We start from the raw sequence: 20,018 nt of genomic DNA, 5'->3' as shown, positions 1-20,018 counted from the left end.
TTCATGCTTGATCAGCTTAGTAATGGCTAATAGTTCTTGCAGCCTTTTGTTCCTAGCCCTGAGAATATCAACAAAGTGTTCCTAATATAGTGCAACTATACAGAATTAATTTTAATGTGATGTACGTGTAAACACTTTAAAAATTCAGTATTTATTATACAAGTAAGGCACAGGACTTTTCTTGAAGAACCCATGTAGATACTAAAAGTCTGTATTAGTACACTTTTACAGGGGCTGTCAGGGATGGTATCACCTGGATGTATGTATGAAGACAGAAAACCATGATGTAAAACTGCCCCACTGTACAACTCATCTGTCTGCTGACCCGTGGCAGGAACTACTGATTCTGTCTGCTCCAAACCTGTAACTGAATGCTTGTCAAAGTAAACAAAAAACAACTTTTGTTGCAAGTCCAGACAGAGTCAGCTGGCCTGACTTAAAAAGTAAAGGAGCAATGAAAAATTGTATCTGTCAAAAGGCCACCAAGGTCCATCTGGAGCTGACAGCATTTTTTCAGTAAGAACAGCGATCAATTTTACTGCCAGTCAGTCATGTTCAAGTAGGTGGGAGAAGCCTCAGAGATCAGCCTTTATTAACATGTGAACAAAGATTAGCCTCCACATCATCCCACTGCATTCCAACAATCCAGTTTTCTTGTCTTCCTTTGAGATTACTAGCACACAAAAAGACCTCCTATGTAATTTTGTCTGTCCCTTTTTATTTGTCCTTATTTATTTTCAGATTTTCCATTTGAAAGACTCACTCAAAATGTCAGAAAATTTAAGGACTAGCAGTGTGACATGGAAAGAAGATACATAGAAAAAAAGGGAGAAAAAAGGGAGAAAAAAATTAAGGAGAAAACATTTGAATTCATCAGTACTTGGTAGCTGAATAAGTGCATCACTGAATTTTGTACATAAGCATAATCTTTTTTCATTTCTCTGTTTTATAAAGAAGTGCCTGATAATAAATCAGAACAGCTTAAAACAATAATAAAAAAAGTTAAATGCTGTATTTTAGTTTTAAAGAAGTTTCTAATCAAAAAGAGGACTGGAAGCATTTTATTGTGGTATTTCTGTCAATGATTCCATAATAACTTTGGAAAAGAAGTATTTCTTTATATTTAAAATAGATGAAAAAGATGTAGAAAAAAATATAATGTGTTTACCTTTTGACTCCTGGTAATAACATTCTGTCTTCTAGGCAGATACTGCCTATATGTGATCACAGTAAGTGATGTACATTTGACCTACCAAGCTTAATGTGACTGTAAGTGAATCTCAAAGACTAGAATGCAGGACGTATGATGCTGCAGTCCTGATTGATAACTAAGAAGTCAGTTATAAATAAATCTGGAACAGTTGGGATTGACTGTTGTTTAGCACTTTCAGACAGACATTCAGGGCAACTGGCAGGGGCTTTGAAAGCTGTTTCCTATATTAGAATCATGACAAAAATAGAAGTGAGACTGCATTCCCTTGTCTTCTGCTAAAATAGATCTTACTCAAAAACATTTTCACAAGTTGGTTGAGGCATAGCTAGTCCTCTGTCAGATACAGAACAAACTCATTAATAATTGGAAGTCCCATGCTGATCTGCCACAAATTGCTCTTTTAATTCAATAAGTAATTAAAAAATATAATGGAGAGGACCAGGAGACATTAGGGATGAGAAGAAACTTGTTTTATTACTGTTTTGTTTGTTTGTTTGTTTTTTAAACTTGTAAGTGAAGGTACAAAAAATATATATCATTTTCCTAACTGTCCATAGGAATATATGAAGCAAGGCTGAGTTGTGAGAACAGAACAGGAGAGAGAGCGCTTAGGCTTTTTTTTTGTTTTGTTTGCTTTCAGGTAAGTGCCCCAAATACTGTTTACAGGGCAAGCATTTGTCACAGAGCTATCTTGACTCCAGCAATTAAGATCCAGATAAATTATTTTTTATTTGTTACAGTCAAAATACATCTATCAAAAATGTTGTAGGATTAGCTAGTGCAGTGACTGAGCAGCCCACTGTTCTGCCAAAATAATCAGTGGCCCTAATGAGCAATTAAGAGCTTTCAGATTAAGCGAGAACAGAAAATCTTACAATATAGATCAGAAATTGTGTGTCTAATTTTATGCTGCAGTTTCAGATAGTGAGTGAACTCCCAAACTATATGCAAGAGGCAGGTGCCACTGAGCACAGACTGTATAAAATATATAAAATAGTATATGTATTTATTACATATAAAATAAATATATATATGTGAAGAATATATAAAATAGTATAAAATTATAGGAGAAGCTAGTGTACAATAAGCAATTGGATTTAGACAGGCAACTCTCCCCATCAGTTTTCCCATAAACCCAAAATAAGCCTGCATAGTATTTTGCTGACAGGTGTGAAATAGCCCCACCTGAAGCCACTCTGAAACAAATCAACTCCAGCTGAGAAATGGTGACCATGGTGCATGGCACCTGTCTGAGCTGAACATTCCATCTCTCAGTGGAATTCATTGCTGCAGCTCAGCAACAGCAAGCCCTGATGCAGAACTTTTGGTTCTGAGCAGGATCACAGCTTCCTGGGGTCAGCACACACACAAAGTAGATTCATGTTTCGCTACAAAATACCGGGCACCCAATCCACCACTGACTCCTAGCCACAAGAAATGTTGTTTAAGCTATTATTCGTATCGTTTCTACGATATGCAAACTGCAACAGAATCAGTGCTAGGAAATTTCCAAAACTTTCCTTCTAACCAAAACCTACTATAAATTAAGCACAGAATCAAGGATGCAAGGTTTGCTGAAGTACACAGACAAGACTACATTTCATTCACTGAATTGTGTTTTTTCATTATGATAACTGTTGAAAACATGCTCGTTGAAAGAGAGATTTCGTCATAGAGTCAAATCCTTTCTTTTTAACGGACTGCCACATTGTAGACACAGTTTCCTTTTACCAGAACAGCCTGCATAAGTGTATTTTAAGCTAATTACCTTTAGGTGGAAAATATGACTTGCTTTCAGCTTTGTGAGGCCAGTCCACCACAAGAGGTCCAAACCTACGAAAGCTGGCAGTGATCTCATCTACAAAAAACAAATGAGGAACCTTAGACAGAATCTGAAGACTAACAGTGGCAAGGTAAACATCGTTAATTAATTAAATAAATAAATAAATAAAAAGTTAGACTATTTTCTGTACCTATCAAGATCAACAAAAACTGCAATAATGTACGTAGATAATGCCTAAATATTCTTTCAGCTCTGTACTCTATGTGGCTGCTTAAAAAAGAAATTTTGCATTCCTCTAACACAAGTTTGCAGTAGGATTAAATGCAAACACGATCTATCAAAAGTGAATATGATTCAGCTGTGGTCTCTGTCTAATTATAGCCACAAAGCAGGGTCAGATGCAGCCACACGGGACTGATGGAGAAGCTACATGTCAGCATGGCCACTCCTTGTAGCATGACCTAGAAAGGAGGCTGCTTCAGGTCACACAGCTGTGGGGACTTCACCTTCCTAAGACTCCTCTGAAAATCTGCCTTGAATCACCAAGTTTTTTGTTTGTTTGTTTTTGTTTTTTTTAAGTATCAGTTTAAAAACACCGTGGAACACCATCTGAGGCTATCCTATAGGGCAATATTGTGTTAAATACAGATGTTTCAGAAAAAAACGTTTGTTTGTTTTTTAAAAATCTTCTTTCTCAATGCATTTTTTAAAATGTATTTTAAGGAAAGAATTAGTTTAAAGTTATATCTAATATAAAGTTATATCTAACATGATGCCAGATAGATCAGAGCATCGATCCATCAGGAGAAATGCTTGAAGGCTGTGGTTTTCCAATTTTATGATCACTATTTGAGATGTGTCCAGTTTATCTGATCCCTGGGAGCTGGGCATCAGAGCCACAAAATGCATACCACATGCATACCACATAAATGAAGAGCTGAAGGAAAAAGGTGTTACTAGAGCAGATCTCTCATGGAGGAGGATAATAGCTCCCAACAGGCTATGTTACTTCCTCACAGGATAGGCTGGGCATGTATTTTGACTCAAGTTAGTTGTGCCTGTCAGCCTGCTGCTTCTTGCAGCTGGGGATTCAGGTTACCCACCAGTCCCTGTATCAACAGTCCTGCAACTCTGATGTGATGTGGGAAATACATCTGAGCTGTTTGTGAACCACAGGTTGGCAACCCATGCCATTTTTTTTTTAAATTATAATTGCACATGTTTTAAGCTTTAGATTTAGTAGAACAGATTATAAAATCCCTCCCTTTTCATTATAAGGCATCCTCTAATTTCCTATGTATGCCAATGGAAGCTACGTAGGATAGATTCCTACTGTAATATGAAAAATATATCAAAAACTGTGTAGGAGTCGGAGGGGTGTGGGAACATGCATGCAGATCACGTTGACCATCTCTACTAAGGTGATTATTATTATGTAACCATATTAAACACCCTACATATGTGGACTGGACACTACATATATGCTGGATATAACAGCTGATTAAAGCCCAGTTTATTTTGATAAGGACTGTATTAACAAGATCCTTAAAGTCAACGACATCTTTTAAGAAGGACAGAGAAAAAGAAATGTGGAAAAGTGACGGTACTCACTGAGTTCCCTTTTTCAACTTTTCTACTTAATGCATATGAGGACATATGCTGCTATTGCAGATTAGAAGGCCTGCTATGCAGACATTTCTGCCTCCATCTCCTCTAATCTACAGTACAAAAAAATGTCAAATAAAATCTCAGGGCTTGCAGGTCAAGAGGGGGAAGTTTGTTTGTTTTAAATAATGCCACAAGCACAACAAGCCATATACCTTGTAAAATACATTTGTTTTCATGAAATCTGACCTTTTCTAAGTAATAATATGAAAGCCAATTCCCATATCTCACCAATGTAACTTATTCACAGTACCTTCATCAATGTCAGGAGGAAGACCTCCAACAAACACCTTTCTAGAATAGCGTTCCACTCTTTCACCATTCTGACAGCGTGTTGGAGAGCTGAGACCCGATGATAAAGACTGATCACCGTGACTGTCGTCTAGGAAGCCATCTTCAAAAGGAAAGAGTGAAGACCGACCTGTAACAGATTTTGTAGTATCTATAGTTAAAGCTATTTCCTGTGGATAAATAAATATTTCATTTTAAAATAAGTTATTTTCCTTTTCTAAAATAGTGTTTCGATTTACAGATTTTGTATTAAAAAGCCCAGCTAAATGGTCAGTTATCCAGATGATGCTCATTAGCATTGCTGCTATTTTTTCAAGTCTGTAACTATGCTTTCTGTAGAAGACAAAAAAGAAAAAATTTAGCTTTAGAACAGAAACTCTTGTGAATGGCTAGTAAATGGAAGCCAACAAGTTATCCAACAAAATTGTGTGCTGTAGCTACAGAAAGATCCTTTGTACAATTAACATATCAAACCAATTCTTAGTGATTAAAATCTTTCATAACAGATCTTGGAGTTATTTTAGAAAGCACATCACTCAAGCCATTGCACTGCAGGGCAGGACAGCCTCCTTCAGAATGCTTTACAGGATCCTAGCCACAAGGGCTGCATTGCTTCCTCCATGAATGAGCAGAGGCCCAATCTAAGCAAGGGGGCAAACAGCAAAATAAACACAGAAAAGCTTTGTATAGTATATATTAAGCGTGTAGGTAGAGCAAACAGCTTAGCTAACAAGCTGAAATCTTTAAAAGACTTATTAAATGAAACACAAAACACTTGCAATCAAAAAAAAAAAGTTGTTAACTAGGGCAGCCTGTCAAGCTGTTACTCAGTGTTAAAACACACTTTCAGTAAATGAATGAAAAGAAAGCAGCATAAATGACTGCTATTTGGTTTGTTGATAAAAAGTAAATAATTTATTTGTGATAGCCTGATTCAATTAACTTGTTGCTATTATTTCCGGGGTATATACATATTATTTAAAAACAGGTTAATTAACCCAGAAGATAGAAAAAAAAAATAAAGATACTCAAAATATTTAAGGGCTGTATGTATGCAGCACAGCTTTCTAAACTAACTTTAGAATTTAATTCCCTACATTTGAGGTGAAAAATAGATCTTGTGATGTAGAGAGATGTATAAATGGGAACCCCATCTCAACTCTGAAAAAACCTGTCTCCTTGTTTTATGGAGGATTGCTCCCAAGGACAGAATTAAAATTAATCAACACAGACGGTGTGTGTGTGCGCGCACGCGCACATGTTGAAATACAAATATACATAGCAGTGCACATATAATTAAATTCAAAGTTAATGGATCACACAAAACTGACTTCCAGCAAGACCTAAGGTTAGGTCTTGAGTTAAACTACATTTGGGATTAAATGCACGAGGAAGTACAGGAAAGAAAAACAGAAGCAAGGAGAAAATCAAGACATGCAGAGAGACACAATTCAGAAAAACATATATATTGAAAATATCAGTAACAGAGCCCTGACCTATAAAGGCTACATTACAAAAAGAAGAAGCAATCCTACATATGAAAACCAAGCTAACAAACAAACAACAGGAAAGGTGTTCTGACAGACACGGAACACCAGCTTGAATTTTTATGAACATCAGGTACCAGAACGGTTTTGATTAGCAAGAATACATTGAATGCGCAATGTTGGCAGAGATCACAAATGCAAAAATCCACAGAAGCAAAAATCCTACTGTGCTTTTAAGCACCAGTGTAAAGACAAGGCAAATGCCACAATCAGAGATGCATTTAGAAATGCTACTCCTCACAGTCTAAAACAGCTGGTTGTCAGAAATGGAATTTTTAGAGCACAAAACAGCAAGGACTTGATGAATACTCTAATGCACGAACAGGTCATGCACATATATAAACATACGCATTTTAGGAGAAGAGAGAGTACATGCTTGAGAGAAATAATAAGTAGGGAGACTAATAATGTGTAAGAATATCAAATATTTACAGGCTAAATCTTTTTATTTTTTTCCCCCACAAACATACCTTCTTATAAAAAAAAAAAAAAAGATGAGCCATTAGTGGAAGTATACAGATCAGATGAACAGATATTAGAACAAGCTGTTCAACTAAAATATGGGTCCATTTAGAAGGCTGAAGGAGTACTGAGTTCTGAAGGAAATCCAAAAATATGCATAGTGGCTTAAAAAGCAAGATTTCACCTCTTATGTCAGCTGCTCAACAGTTCACAAATGTACTCATTTGAGTACAAGAGATCATCTAAAGCTTTATAATTAAATATACAGTTAAATGTGTAAAGTACCCATTAAAAATAATGGAAGGCATAGAGAAAAGGGAATAGGGAATGATTGTTCACCGTCTCTCCCAAGTAGGGGGAAATTGAAGTGCATTAAACACAGTACATCAGTACATGGCAAGGCTCAAAGTAAGTCAAGCCATGGAACCCCTAACCACAAGATTTTTAGGATGTTAAAAAGTTTACATAGGTTTAGAAAAAGGCCATGAGCAAGAAAAAATATCCTACAGCATTAAATACTGAGCCATCACCTCAAGATACTCCCAGGGGCAAATCTCTGGGAGGGTATTATTGGAAAGCATCACTAAATGCTCTATTTTTATATGTCAGCATCTCTCCCCTGGCATTTCCCATTTGTCAGGGTAGGAGAAAAGATACTAGGCTGGCTTTTCATAGCTGTGCTTACATCTGCACCTGAAAAAAATGGTCAAAAAAGTTAAAAACAAGATACCTAAAAGAATATGACTTAGCAGCTTGTGTGATATCTACAAAAAAATGCTCAGCTCACTTCACAAAGGAAACAGGATTACGTAGAAAACTGCTAGGTTACACCAACCCCCAATGCATTTCTAACAAAGCCTCTTCTCACTGAAGGTGCTTAGTCACAGTGACAGACTGAAACACTAATTAAAACACTGTAGTGTAATAAACATGAAATGAGTCCCTGCACAGACTTGCCTCTGAGTACTCTGCATATTAACACAATGCAAATGGCAAAAACAATAATAAATATGAGAGCATTTGATAACTCATTTTTTTAAACAGATTATTGTAGAATTGCATGGTTCTTCAGGTTAGGAAATCTCAGAACAACAGTATACAATTCAAGGTAATGGAAAAGCAAGGATATCACAAACTTGGTATTGTATCAGTAGGGCAAGTCACAAAGTCCCTAACACTGATGACAGGACAGACACGCACACACACTCACACAAATCTACTTGTTATAGAAAAAACTGAATTTCACAGAGATAAAAAATATTATGGAGGGAAACATGCATTTTGGTAAAGTAAAAAAAATCCTGAAAGTCCAACACATTCAGAACTTGTTTGGCTTGCTTTGTCATCACCACAACTTCTATAAAAGAGCCCACACTGCATTTTACAGCCTACACTGTATTCATTACAATTACTACCACATTACTACATTTTGCTTCTACAAGTAAACACAAGTTGCAAGAAGTTAATAGTGCCCAGCTGATTTCCACTTCCTTTCCTACTCTGGTGCCATTTAATCAATCTGGAAAGACTTGGCACAATCTCATGTTCACACGCCTAGAGAGCACACAATATTTTATATTCCACGTTTTTCCAATTTGTTTCAATATCATGAGATCACCAAGTAAGTACTAGAATGCTTTGAACATCTGTTAACAATAGACCACTCTCTGAAAGCAGGGAAAAAATAAGAAGGTAAGTTTGTGGGGAAAATTTAAATTTCAAAAATACTATTTTTATATTTACTTTAGCTATAAAGTAAACACTAAACAGTCAGCTTTGAAACAAATAAGCTCAAATTATGTACTAGAAACTGTATCAGCACAGCCTGTACAGCCTACTACCTTATTCCCTACATATGTGCCTACTCCAAGTTATTTATAGACTATAGACTAGGTTGCTTGTACATCTCCAAGCTTCCTCACGAATTTGATGCAAATTCTATATTATGAAAAGGAAAAAGCCTTCCAAGCGATGTCACATGCATAGCTCTGTCACAGAACACAGATTAAAAAAAAAAAAAAAAAAAGATAAAATGAAATTTAATGCCAAAGTACCCCAAAAATATGGCGCTGCCCAACTCTAGCTGTTAAAAGCTGCAAGCTTCACTGTTACTTTCTCAATTAAAAAGCTACTGCACGGTACATAAAAATAAGGTACATTTGTAGTTTTCTCGATCTGCAGCAAGCTTGCTATTATCCACATTCATTAATCTCTCAGAATAAGCTTATACACAGCACTGCAAACATCCATATAATGTTTTCAGTCTGTTTTTTTTTTTTACTTTTGTAAGGGTTGCCTAAATTACAAAATACTGTATTTTTTTCTGCTCCTGGTTATCGGTACCCACCACTGGTATTCATAATGCACTACACTACCTAGGGTAATCAATATATTTCTCAAATGCAATATTCAACAAAGGATGTTACATCTAAGAAAAAAAGTGTGTTAGAAATATTCAATATATTAAACATTAAACTTTGACAAAAACACCTGAAAACAATCTTCATTTCTTAAACACCACGAACTTAAAACGATAAATGCTTGTCATGAAAAAGAATCTTTACATTCAGTCATCCTCCAATTCACCAATAATAGCAATACACTTGAAGTTACCAGCTCAAAATCATCATTGCTTTAAGCTGATATTAGAAGGGAGATGTCTTGCAAATGAAAAATATCAGATTGATTTATACGAAGCAATTGATTAACCACATAATGTTAAAATTGGTAATGTTATCTTATCATAAAAGAACTAGATATTTATTTCTCCCAGTATTCAGCAAACAAAACATTTAGTAAATACTTTTACCTCTTCTCCGCCCATAGCTCCTGGCTGCATGTAAACACAGAAGAAAATTGTCGGTACAGCTGTCATTAGATTTAGCTCCAAAAGCAAAGAAAATGTAGCTTCTACCTCTTCTCTTTTCCCTCCCACCAAAAGAAGAAAAAGACATACAAAAATTTGCAAAATCAAATTCAAACAACCCAAGACAAGAGAAAAAGTTTGAAGATGACACAGCCAGGGAAAGGAGGGGGGGAGGGGAAAAAAAAAAAAAAAAAAAAAAAAAAAAAAAAAGCTGCTGTGCAAATTTTCTACATATCAAAGTTTAAAAAAAAATCAGGCACATCAAATTTACAGTACTATAGGAGATTAATTTAGGATTGTGTTTTTAAGAGGCAATAAACATCATCAACAGTAATCCTAATTAAAATAAATCATTTCACATTTTATTAATTAGTTTGTGGACAATATATTTTCCAGTTATGTTTCAAGTTAAATAATTAGCCATCTGTAAACACTAAAATCCTACCACAACCAGATGAACTCAATAGCCAGTATGTCAGTATGTTCAGTCTAATAAAAACAGATTGACAAATAGTCTTCATAAGTACCAGATTTAATTCAGCATTTCAGTGAGAGACGTACATCAATGACAGACAAAATCCACAGAGCTGTACAAGTGCAGAAGCCACAGAACTATAAAGTGTTTCATGATATAAATGGAAATGCAAGAAGCACTTTTTAATTCGACCTTTGGGAATATCAGAAAATCTGGAAAACAGTGTCTTGTACATGTGGACTTCAATTTATCACAAAAGGTGTTCTTCCAAGGAAATCAAATGTGGAAGACCAGGGACCAGGCAGAGTTTTTCAACAGAAAGCAAGTTCAGGTGCTAGGTAATCCTTGGCTTGCCTCTGCCTCTTTTCACAGCAATACCATCTTTGCCTTCTCTGCCCCAACTCCATCTCTTGCTTCCACACTTAACACCTTGCCTTTGGGTCCTGCCTCACATGTCCAGGTTTTAGGTGTGATACATTCAGCTGCCCCTACACTCCCCTTTAACCCACATTCTCTTGTTTCCTCTTTCTTCAATATTCCAAGCATCCCCTACTGTACGAACTTCTATCCTTCCCACATTTCCATCTTGGAATGCACAGCCTGAGAGCTCCCACCATGCTCCCAGCTTTCCCTGCCTATTTTTCTTCAGCCACAGTTTCATGGCAGATGCATGGTGGTGAGAACTACCCACCCACTGTCCTGTGCAAAGCACCGGGGCTACTCTGAGCACAGCAGGCTCCCTTCCACCCCCATCACATGCACCAGGATCCCCTCTGCCACACAGGCAATTTCTTCCTCAAGTCCTGAAGAAACATAGACTCAGACTGCATACACCTATGTTGTGTATGCCCCACCACCATTCCCATCAGTGAGGCCACAAAAGAGCACTTGCATCAGCACGTCATTAGGGAGGTTTGAAAAACTAAATAATAATTCAAAGTCTGTGATGAAGGACTGCCTCAAAAATTACCTTTTCCAAAAAAATGGTGAGAGCTATTCAGCAAGGCAACTTAGGGATGTCAACATGCCCTTTCTTTTTCATTTACACAGGATGAGAAATAAAAATGTGCAACTGGAGACAAATTAATCAGGAATACCCATCTTATTGGTAACTTGAAGTTCAGAGCACGACAGACTTAACAGAAGTACTGGTTCATCAGATAAATTTCATAACACCTCAGTCTGAGGTAAATATTTTGGAAAATAAATGATTTAGAAGTTATTCTTGAATGAAGATATTCAGGAGCCAATAAAAAAATATACGATTGCATGATTACAAACAACACATCAGCATTGTATATCTGAAGTTACTTTCTCTCCTGTGCAACGCCAACACAAGACAAAAGTAGGGAGAGCAGGAGCTCCTAAACTTGTATCCAGTGCAGATGAATCCACCTCCATATGCTGGTTCTGGTGCCAAATATGAATCTTTTTGCACAGAAAATCATCTCTCGAATGATTCTACAATTCAACTCAGAAGTGATTCTTTCCATGGTGCCTCACAGAACATTACGGCACCTAAGAAAATATAGCTACTTTAAGAATCGATGAACACCTTGCCATTTAAGCTGTGAGATCATTGTAAGCAGGCCCTGCTGAGTTAGTTGTGCAACTCCATGAAAGGCCACCGCTGTGTTAGTGTTTCTCCGTTCCTTTGCACCTTTCTTCAACTCTGACAGGTAGAGAGTTACATAACCACTATGTCCCAAACTGCATGTACTCAAATACAAAGGAACAATACATTCTTTTTTACCTCCTGATAACTCTCCTGAAACTATTAACTCCCCTCATCCCATGAGTAAAGTGCATTTTGCAAACATGAAACTGTATATTGAAGAACAGAACTGTAAGCTTTTTTTTTTTTCTTTTTTAAACAAACAAACAAAACAAACTCCCCAAACACCAATTAATGCAATTCCTTTAAGTAAATGTAGTGCTCCTGGGAATCTCAGAGGTCTGCAGCTAAGATTACCCATTGTTCCAATGTATCAAAATACACTAAATTGAAATGCTGAACTTTTAACTGCATCTCAAGAAAAGCTGTATGAAACTGATGAAATAGAACTTAGGTGGCTTGCATTTGAAAACATTTATCTGGTAGTCAGGAGAGAGGGGTTCTGCTGGCATTTGCAAAGTGCTATGAAGAGCCACAAAACTCTTGAGATGGCGTGGCTGTGAGATGAGCACAGCTGTATACGAACTGAAGCACACATCCACCAAAGATAGCCCTCAAGGACTCGGAAGAAACGAGTGACCTAACAACCCCAGCCTACAGCCCTGGAAAGGCAGAGGACCGGAAGATCCACAGCAGGATAATGCTGGCAAGAGAAGAAAAGGGATGCGGATAAGGGAAGTAACTTTAAACAACAAAGTAACTCTTGCTCATTTAACACACATCCTGAAAACCAAGATCATCATCAAGCAACAGAACATTTTATACTGTATATCAACAGGAACACCACCTTCACTCTTCAGCTCACTTCTTAGTCTGGGAATAACTTTGGTTTTGCCCTGTTGTTTATGTTGGAAGGCTCCAACACGAAAAGGACATTGTGCAATTTGTGTGATAAAAGCAAACCATGTGAATAAATACCAGAATTGCACAAACTATTTCTGAGAATTACTGTTAGGCAGGTGTTCTGCAATTCATTTGAGAGGTGAAAAAATTTAGAAAAGAAAGGATTGACTAAAACATTCTCATGACAAGAACCATATAACTCAGCTAGAACACTTGAGAGAGCTCATATGCAGTGCCCTACTGGGTAAGATCAACAATCCATCCAGACAAGTCTTCTGTTTTCCATAATGACACTACGGCCACTATCATGACTGGCCATTTCAGCAGTGTGTTTCTCTCCTATGCCCTTTGCATTCATAGTCATTAGATTAGACATGTTAGGAGGCACATTCTTACCCACTTCTAATACCTTCTTACAGGCTTTTTGTTCACAATTTGTCTAATGATTTCTTGAACCTGTTGGTAATATCAGGAATTGGACTTGATGATCCTTATGGGTCCCTTCCAACTCAGGATATTCTATGATATCTACAAGTTCCAAAAGTAAGCTACAGAAGCCCTTCCTTTAGTGGGCTTTAAATGGATCTTCTAGAAGTTTCACCAAATGTTCTTTTAGTCCTAGCTCTGAAGGACATGGTGAGCAGCAGTTCTACATTCAGTTTATCCACTAACTCTGTGATTTTTGTAAGGCTCCATCACATTTAAGTGGTCTTCTTTAATCTCTTGGTGATTCAGCACATTCACAGCAGACACAGACTATAGGAAAGGACAATTATAAGATTCATAGAAAATTACAGCAACCTACTTTGTAAATATGAAAAAATGAAAGAGCATAGCTGGCTGCAATAAATAAATAAATAAACCTAAGCCTTCAAAAGGAATAAAGAAAACAGAAACAACAATAAAACTGATGTTCGTTACTAGGCTCATTAGCTTTCCTCAAGACTACAGAGACAAAAAGTTTCCAATATCCAAAGTCACGTGCTCTCATTGGTTTAATCTACTCCTACGGATGAGGAAGGCCATAAGAACTTTTTTTTTCCCCATGAAAAACTACACATACTCTTGGACCCTGACTGGTTTACCATTCTGGTCTCAAATCACACCTGTAACCGGTCTTGCTATGCTCTTACGAAGCTGGTAGCATGCACTAGTCACAGTACAATTCAGTTATAAGTTAACAGAAAATAAAAATCAGCAGCACTTCACAAAAATAAATACCAGTGAGTACTATGTGGAAGTTTAGTGTAGAAATATGAAGCATCTGACCTAATTCAATTAAATGCTGACACAATGCTTCAGTACAAGAAGGTGTAATAGGGATATTGAACTATAAGTTACTGTGAACCAAGCCTTTGAAGTTAAGAAACACTTGTGAAAACAACAGCTTACTTAGTGTCCTGAAAACAACAGATGTTAGTCATGTGAAACCACAAGCTTCAACTGTTAGAATGGATACCCAGTTAAAAGTCTGATTTTTATGGATTAGAAACTGATACTTATTCAACATGTTACTATCACTATCATAAAAGATTGTCTCTATAGAAACTTGAGTACTTGTTCACCTACATCAAGCAGATTAAAAGCTTTCAGCAGCTTCATTATGGCCATATTAACAATTCGTGAGAAAGAACCTTCAGGAGAACCTTTTCTAATGCATCAAGCCTAATTAAAAATTAGTAACTTAGGTCTACAGACACGTTGATGGACTTCCAGTAGGTTCATACAGGAGATAGCATTGCCAAATCAATTTGTCAGCTTGTCTTTTAATCAGGTTCTAACAGCAACATAGAACTGACAAGCTGTGAAAGATCCTTTTCACAGATTTCAGCAGAGGCATGGGCAGAATTAGATTTTTCCTCGTGGTTAAAGACTGCATAATGCTCTTTACTGGAAGAATGCTATAAAAGTAAAAAAAAATGAAAACATATTTATTATAATCTTATTAAAGTTTATTGGACTGTGAGGATGATCTTTACTAGTTAGACACACCCCCTTAAAAAGAATGTCTAAGCCATGAGATCTTGTATGCCAAATACTGACTTACAAGTTACTGGCACTGGATCTCACTGAAACTTCTTGTCTGGTCTTGTTTTTCTTTTTCTCATCGCTTTATTATAATACTGTGTTGGGTCTGCACATTGTACAGATCAAATAGTTAACATTTCAAGGAATAATAAATTTGTGAATCCATAAATTGTTATGGATTCAGAAGAACTAGATTTACACTCTTTCTATAACATAACTAAAAGTGAATCTCACCAGGTAACTTCAAATTCAAAGTAAGCAACATAATCATTCACTTGTATCATCACATTTTACTTATAGAAGACTCAATAGAAATATTTTGCGTGTTAAAACGTTCCTTCTTCACTGTTGGTACTAAGCCTAATCTTGTTCATGCCATCATGCATTTATAATACCTAAGACATACATTTCAATGAAATCTTAAAGACACTTCTTCAACTGGTGTAAAATAGCATTATCTCTAAGAAAGAAAAAAGAAGTCAACATTTTGAAATTTGAAACCAGGAACCTCCTTGATTTATAAGGTACCAGCATCTTATTTCTAACTTGGAAAACTAATTTGCAATCTTGAATCAATCAGCAGTTCAGAATAATACTTGCTTTAGGACACTGAATTGTGCAATAATTTTCTAAGATCAGAAAGGAAAATATGTCAGACTTTGTTTTTGAATAACGGGTCTCTGAATTCCTTAAGAGACCTGCATGTTTATAAGTGAACTAAAATGTCAATGAGAATGAATTAACTGACAAAAGGCAATAGAATCAAGTGCAATTTAACAACATATCTTTGCAATAACACCATCTCTGTAGCACATGCTTTGAACTCTCTGAAGATCTCTTTTTGCTGAACTAACCTTAAAAAGCAACTGAACAGAATAATCTAGGAAACCTGATTTTATGCCATTAAAATACATAAACTGAGATTAAGTATTTGTGTGCATATAACAAGAAATGCAGATGCAAGAACTACATGCAACAGCCAGAATTTCTGTCAACTGAACTGGTGATTTAATTTGGCTCATCATAAATTTCTGAGCTTAGATAAACAAATATTTTATCTTCGTCAAGTGCTACACTTCTCCAACTTTAGACCACATATTTTAAGTTCCTCTATAACTTTGCTAATTTCAGGCAATTTTTTTGCTATACCATACATAACATTTATTTACATGTTTCTGATTTTTAAAAGTATCTACCATACACCAACCTGTCTCAAATTACTTGTGTGGAAAAATCATTACTGCAATTCCAGCAAGACAAACCAAAAGTTTCCTTTGTTCACTCTGTCAACCCATGCTATTCTGCCTGAACGGTGAAGGTTATTTAAAACATGATGTTGTCAAAGAATGGAAAAACAAAAACAAACAAACAAAAAAAAACCACTCTGAATAAGAGCTAGGTAAGGAAGGTTCAATTTAAAAACTGGGTTTCCATACAGTCAGAAGCATATGAAAGTTGAAATAACCTAAGTAACTTCATTTGTAGCAATCGAAGCAATAAAGTTATATACACATAAACACAGCTTAAAATCTGTTCAGCATTTTCACAAACTAAAACAGAAGTCAAGTTTGTCAGGAACAGTTTGCATACAAAAGCAAGGCCAATGCTTAATAAAAACAGAATGAATTTACTGAATCTAAAATACTATTTCTTGTCTAAATTTCTGGATTTTAACTAGATAAGAAGCATGATTTAACAAAATTCAGTAAGCATTGTGCACAGAAGTGTGGAAAAATAAAAACTGTATTTGAGAGAACAAAATTAAAGTTGGTTCACTATATAAACTTTTAGCATATGTTTCTACTGTGCTTTACATGCACAGAGATCTATTTGCTTACAGAGAAAGTTCACCATGCGTTCATCTTCCATTCTGAGATTGCTCTCCCCATTTTGTTGGGGCAGTATTTAAAATTAATTTTCCTTCTGCATGTTTCAGTGCTGGAGATCTGGAAGGCTATTTTCTATTATGACCAATTCCACAGAACAGCTTGTTTAAGAAAATAATTCTCTTTCTTCCCCTTTTCCTATGGCTAAAGAAAGCTGTTCACAAAGAACAAGATTTCTGTCTTCCACTCTTTCTGAAGAGAATTTTGAAAAAATAAAAAATAAAATAATAATAATAATAATAAAATATATATATATATATATATATAAAATCTAAATTATTAGCATTTGAGGATTGGGATGAGTTTTTTTTCCATCTAAGAGTGGTTTGAAAGACAGTTCTCAGTTTCCACTGATAGATGAGGTGGATGTCCAGACATCATGATAATTTGGTGGTATCTGCCTCAACAGTCCTTTCTGGTTCACTTCTTTCCAACACTAGCACTGCAAGCCTTATAACAATCTCCCTGCTAATGTATGTCAGCATACATATACAATTGAATCCCTTCTTCAAAAAACAAAACAAACAAACAGTCCACATGCAAGCTGTATTCAGGTAAGGCCCACGCACTGGATCTCACTTTGTCAAATGTATGAACTACATTTGATACTCAAAACTTGATGTGTCTGACATTTGATACTCAAAACAGTAAACTTAGGTCTAAGACAGCTTAGATCTTTCTTCCTCATGCATATTTAGTAGCCATGCATCTATGCAGGAGGCAAGGCTCATCTGTTTTTGTTTGTTTCCGTGTTAAAAGTAGATGAATACATAAAACTCACATTTTTAACAGCCAAGATGATGGGCAGTCCCTTCATATTGCTTTTAATCTACCAAACCTAATTCTGGACTACAGTCTCGTCTCTTCTAGCATGATATACATTGCATATCGAAAACTTTGGCAAATCTTGATCACAAAATGCTACAGAAACAGACCCAAAATAAGGAGGGATCACACAGATGAAAGGAAAGAACATTGGTGAGATTGTAAGGCAGGAAAAGTAGTGGGGAAAAAAGCACTGTAGTACACAGCTAGAAAATGTGTTTCAACACACGTTTGAAAATACATCAGAACATACAAAAAGCCAAGCACAGTAGTTCTTAAGGAGACAATTGTAAAAAAAAACAAAACAAAACAACAACAAAAAAAAAACACAAAACAATACAAGCATAAATATATTTTGCTGTTGTTTTCTATCACGTCATAAGAATTTCCCCCCATAATCCTTATCCATCTTAATAAAACAAAGACAGTATATACAAACACCTGAAATATGCCCTCAAACCTTATCTTAACCTATTTTTAAAATTATCTTATTTAGAACAAACAGAACTAAACAACATTAACAAAAAGACAGTCAGATGGAGAGCAAACAGTACCAGACCTCACAGCTGATACATTTTCAGAAGAGACAAGAATGAACATTGGTAGCAGATGGAACATTTGAAGCCCAACAGCAGTGCAAAGTCACTGTACATAGGAGCCTTCGGAAAAACAAAGTTCCAGCATTTCACAAACGTGGGTTGTCTTTTTGGGGGAAGGGATCGGTTGGTTCTATTTGTTTCCTTTTTAAACTACCTTCAGTCTAAACTAATTTTAAAATAGTAGTTTGGGATCCCAGCAATACCATTCAGTGCTTCATTCAAAAAAACTCACACTCTTTCATTTATTCCCCATCTCCCTTTTTCACCCCCTATACTTCCCTACCCCTGAAGCTTGTTGTTGGCGTTCTGGAGTGCACAAGAAGCACTGACAATAGCTCAGCACCTAGGAGGCAGGTAGGTGAACAATGGTGTTGCATTAGTCCTCGTGTCGCTGAACCGGAGGGGAGCACATATTAACACCATTGAGTTCATTTTGGCCAACCAGATTAATTTTTTTCAATTTTTACTTATTACTGTAAATATAATTTTTAATTAGTATTGCAAACACCTACTAAAAGTACCAAGATCAACAGGTGATTTTTCTAGCATGAATTTAAACAAATAAAATCGTAATTCCATTTATGCTACATTTCCCCTAGAAATTACAGTATCAATTTTATTTAATAAGGTGCTGTAAATGAAAGTATATAAAAATTCTTCTACCGACTGCTTACATCAATATTAATGATTATCGAAGTTTTAAAAAAGTGTTTTTAATCAAGTAGTGATAACTATTTCAATTAGACAGTATAATTGTTTTAAAGGGTTGAAACTAGTCAAACATTAGTAAACAAAAAAACTCCTTGCCTAAGTAATAGTAAAGGATAAAGTAATGTAATAATATTTGCAAAAGCAATAAAAATAAAAATAATAAAATATAATAAAAATAAAAAATAAATATTTGTAATCATCTAATTATTTGAGACCTACTATATAGAAAAGCAGTGACTTTTCCTCTTTGTACAAGATTTCCAAATCTAAACATTTGCATATTCCTTTTGCCTAAACACTCTTCAAAATTATGCTCATGCAGCTCCAAATATTGGAACAGCACATTCCTCAATAAAAGCCAAATTTTCATTGAGAATGTCAAGCACCTCTGCACTATAAATCTATTTATATACATGCGCAACTGTGTGTGCATTTATAAGCAACCTTTTCTATCTCACTAATCTTATTATTTCAGAACTCAATGCTTTAAGATGATGATATATAGTTTCGCGCAGCAATGACCAAACTGGTGGTAGTATACTCTGCACAAAGTCCTGACAACTAATGGCTTGAGATTTTAAGGTTCTTTGAACAGCAAGTTGCACCTTCCCTCAAGCCAAATAGCCCCTTCAACAATTACAGACACTTTCTCAAGACAGTTAGGAAAGCCCTGAGTTTCACAAGGCTATAGTCAATAAATAAGAATACCAGCTGCACTACAGTTGGAAGTGCTGCTATAAGGGATGGAAAGGAGCTAAAGAGACAATCTCCCCTCAAAACTACTTATGTGTTAAAGGGAGAGGGGAAAAGTTTTGTACTGCTGTTGGCATGAACCTATATTGTATATATAATCTTTCAGATTTTATGATTATTTAAATCCAGACCACATCCATTACAGCAGAGGAAAGAGTATTTCTTCTTGGGCTAACTTTTCTTAACTTATTTCCCCATAGCAAAGATAATGGATCACATGGATCACAGTTCTAAATGTCTGTTTTAGCAGCATCCAAAAGAATATTAAAATCTAAAGCAGAAGGTAATTTGTGAAGATTATTCACTTCAAAACTTGCTTTTATTCTCAATTTTTCAAAGATTTATGACCAAAAAGTAAGAGTTTTCACAGAACTATTAATCTAGCTTCTATTCTCT

The 20,018-nt window shown here is 35.8% G+C and overlaps 1 protein-coding gene across 6 annotated transcripts in view; it reads right to left on the bottom strand.

Annotated features, from left to right (window-relative positions):
• Nucleotides 1–20,018, bottom strand: part of CPEB3 (cytoplasmic polyadenylation element binding protein 3) — an 82,999-nt gene that overhangs the window by 24,037 nt on the left and 38,944 nt on the right. For 3 of the 6 annotated variants that reach the window (XM_032191756.1, XM_032191755.1, XM_032191759.1), the window contains exons 5-7: nucleotides 9,771–9,794; nucleotides 4,915–5,082; nucleotides 2,982–3,071 (exon numbers count right to left, since the gene is read on the bottom strand). The exons of 1 other annotated variant lie outside the window; for it this stretch is intronic. In XM_032191756.1, coding sequence (XP_032047647.1) covers nucleotides 2,982–3,071; nucleotides 4,915–5,082; nucleotides 9,771–9,794 — 282 coding nt within the window. The remainder of the gene's footprint in view (nucleotides 1–2,981; nucleotides 3,072–4,914; nucleotides 5,083–9,770; nucleotides 9,795–20,018) is intronic. 2 more of the 6 variants (XM_032191758.1, XM_032191760.1) reach the window with 1 other exon arrangement.

This window comes from Aythya fuligula, chromosome 7 (assembly GCF_009819795.1).
Source record: "Aythya fuligula isolate bAytFul2 chromosome 7, bAytFul2.pri, whole genome shotgun sequence".
NCBI lineage: Eukaryota > Metazoa > Chordata > Aves > Anseriformes > Anatidae > Aythya > Aythya fuligula.
This window is presented reverse-complemented; position numbering and strand designations above follow the sequence as displayed.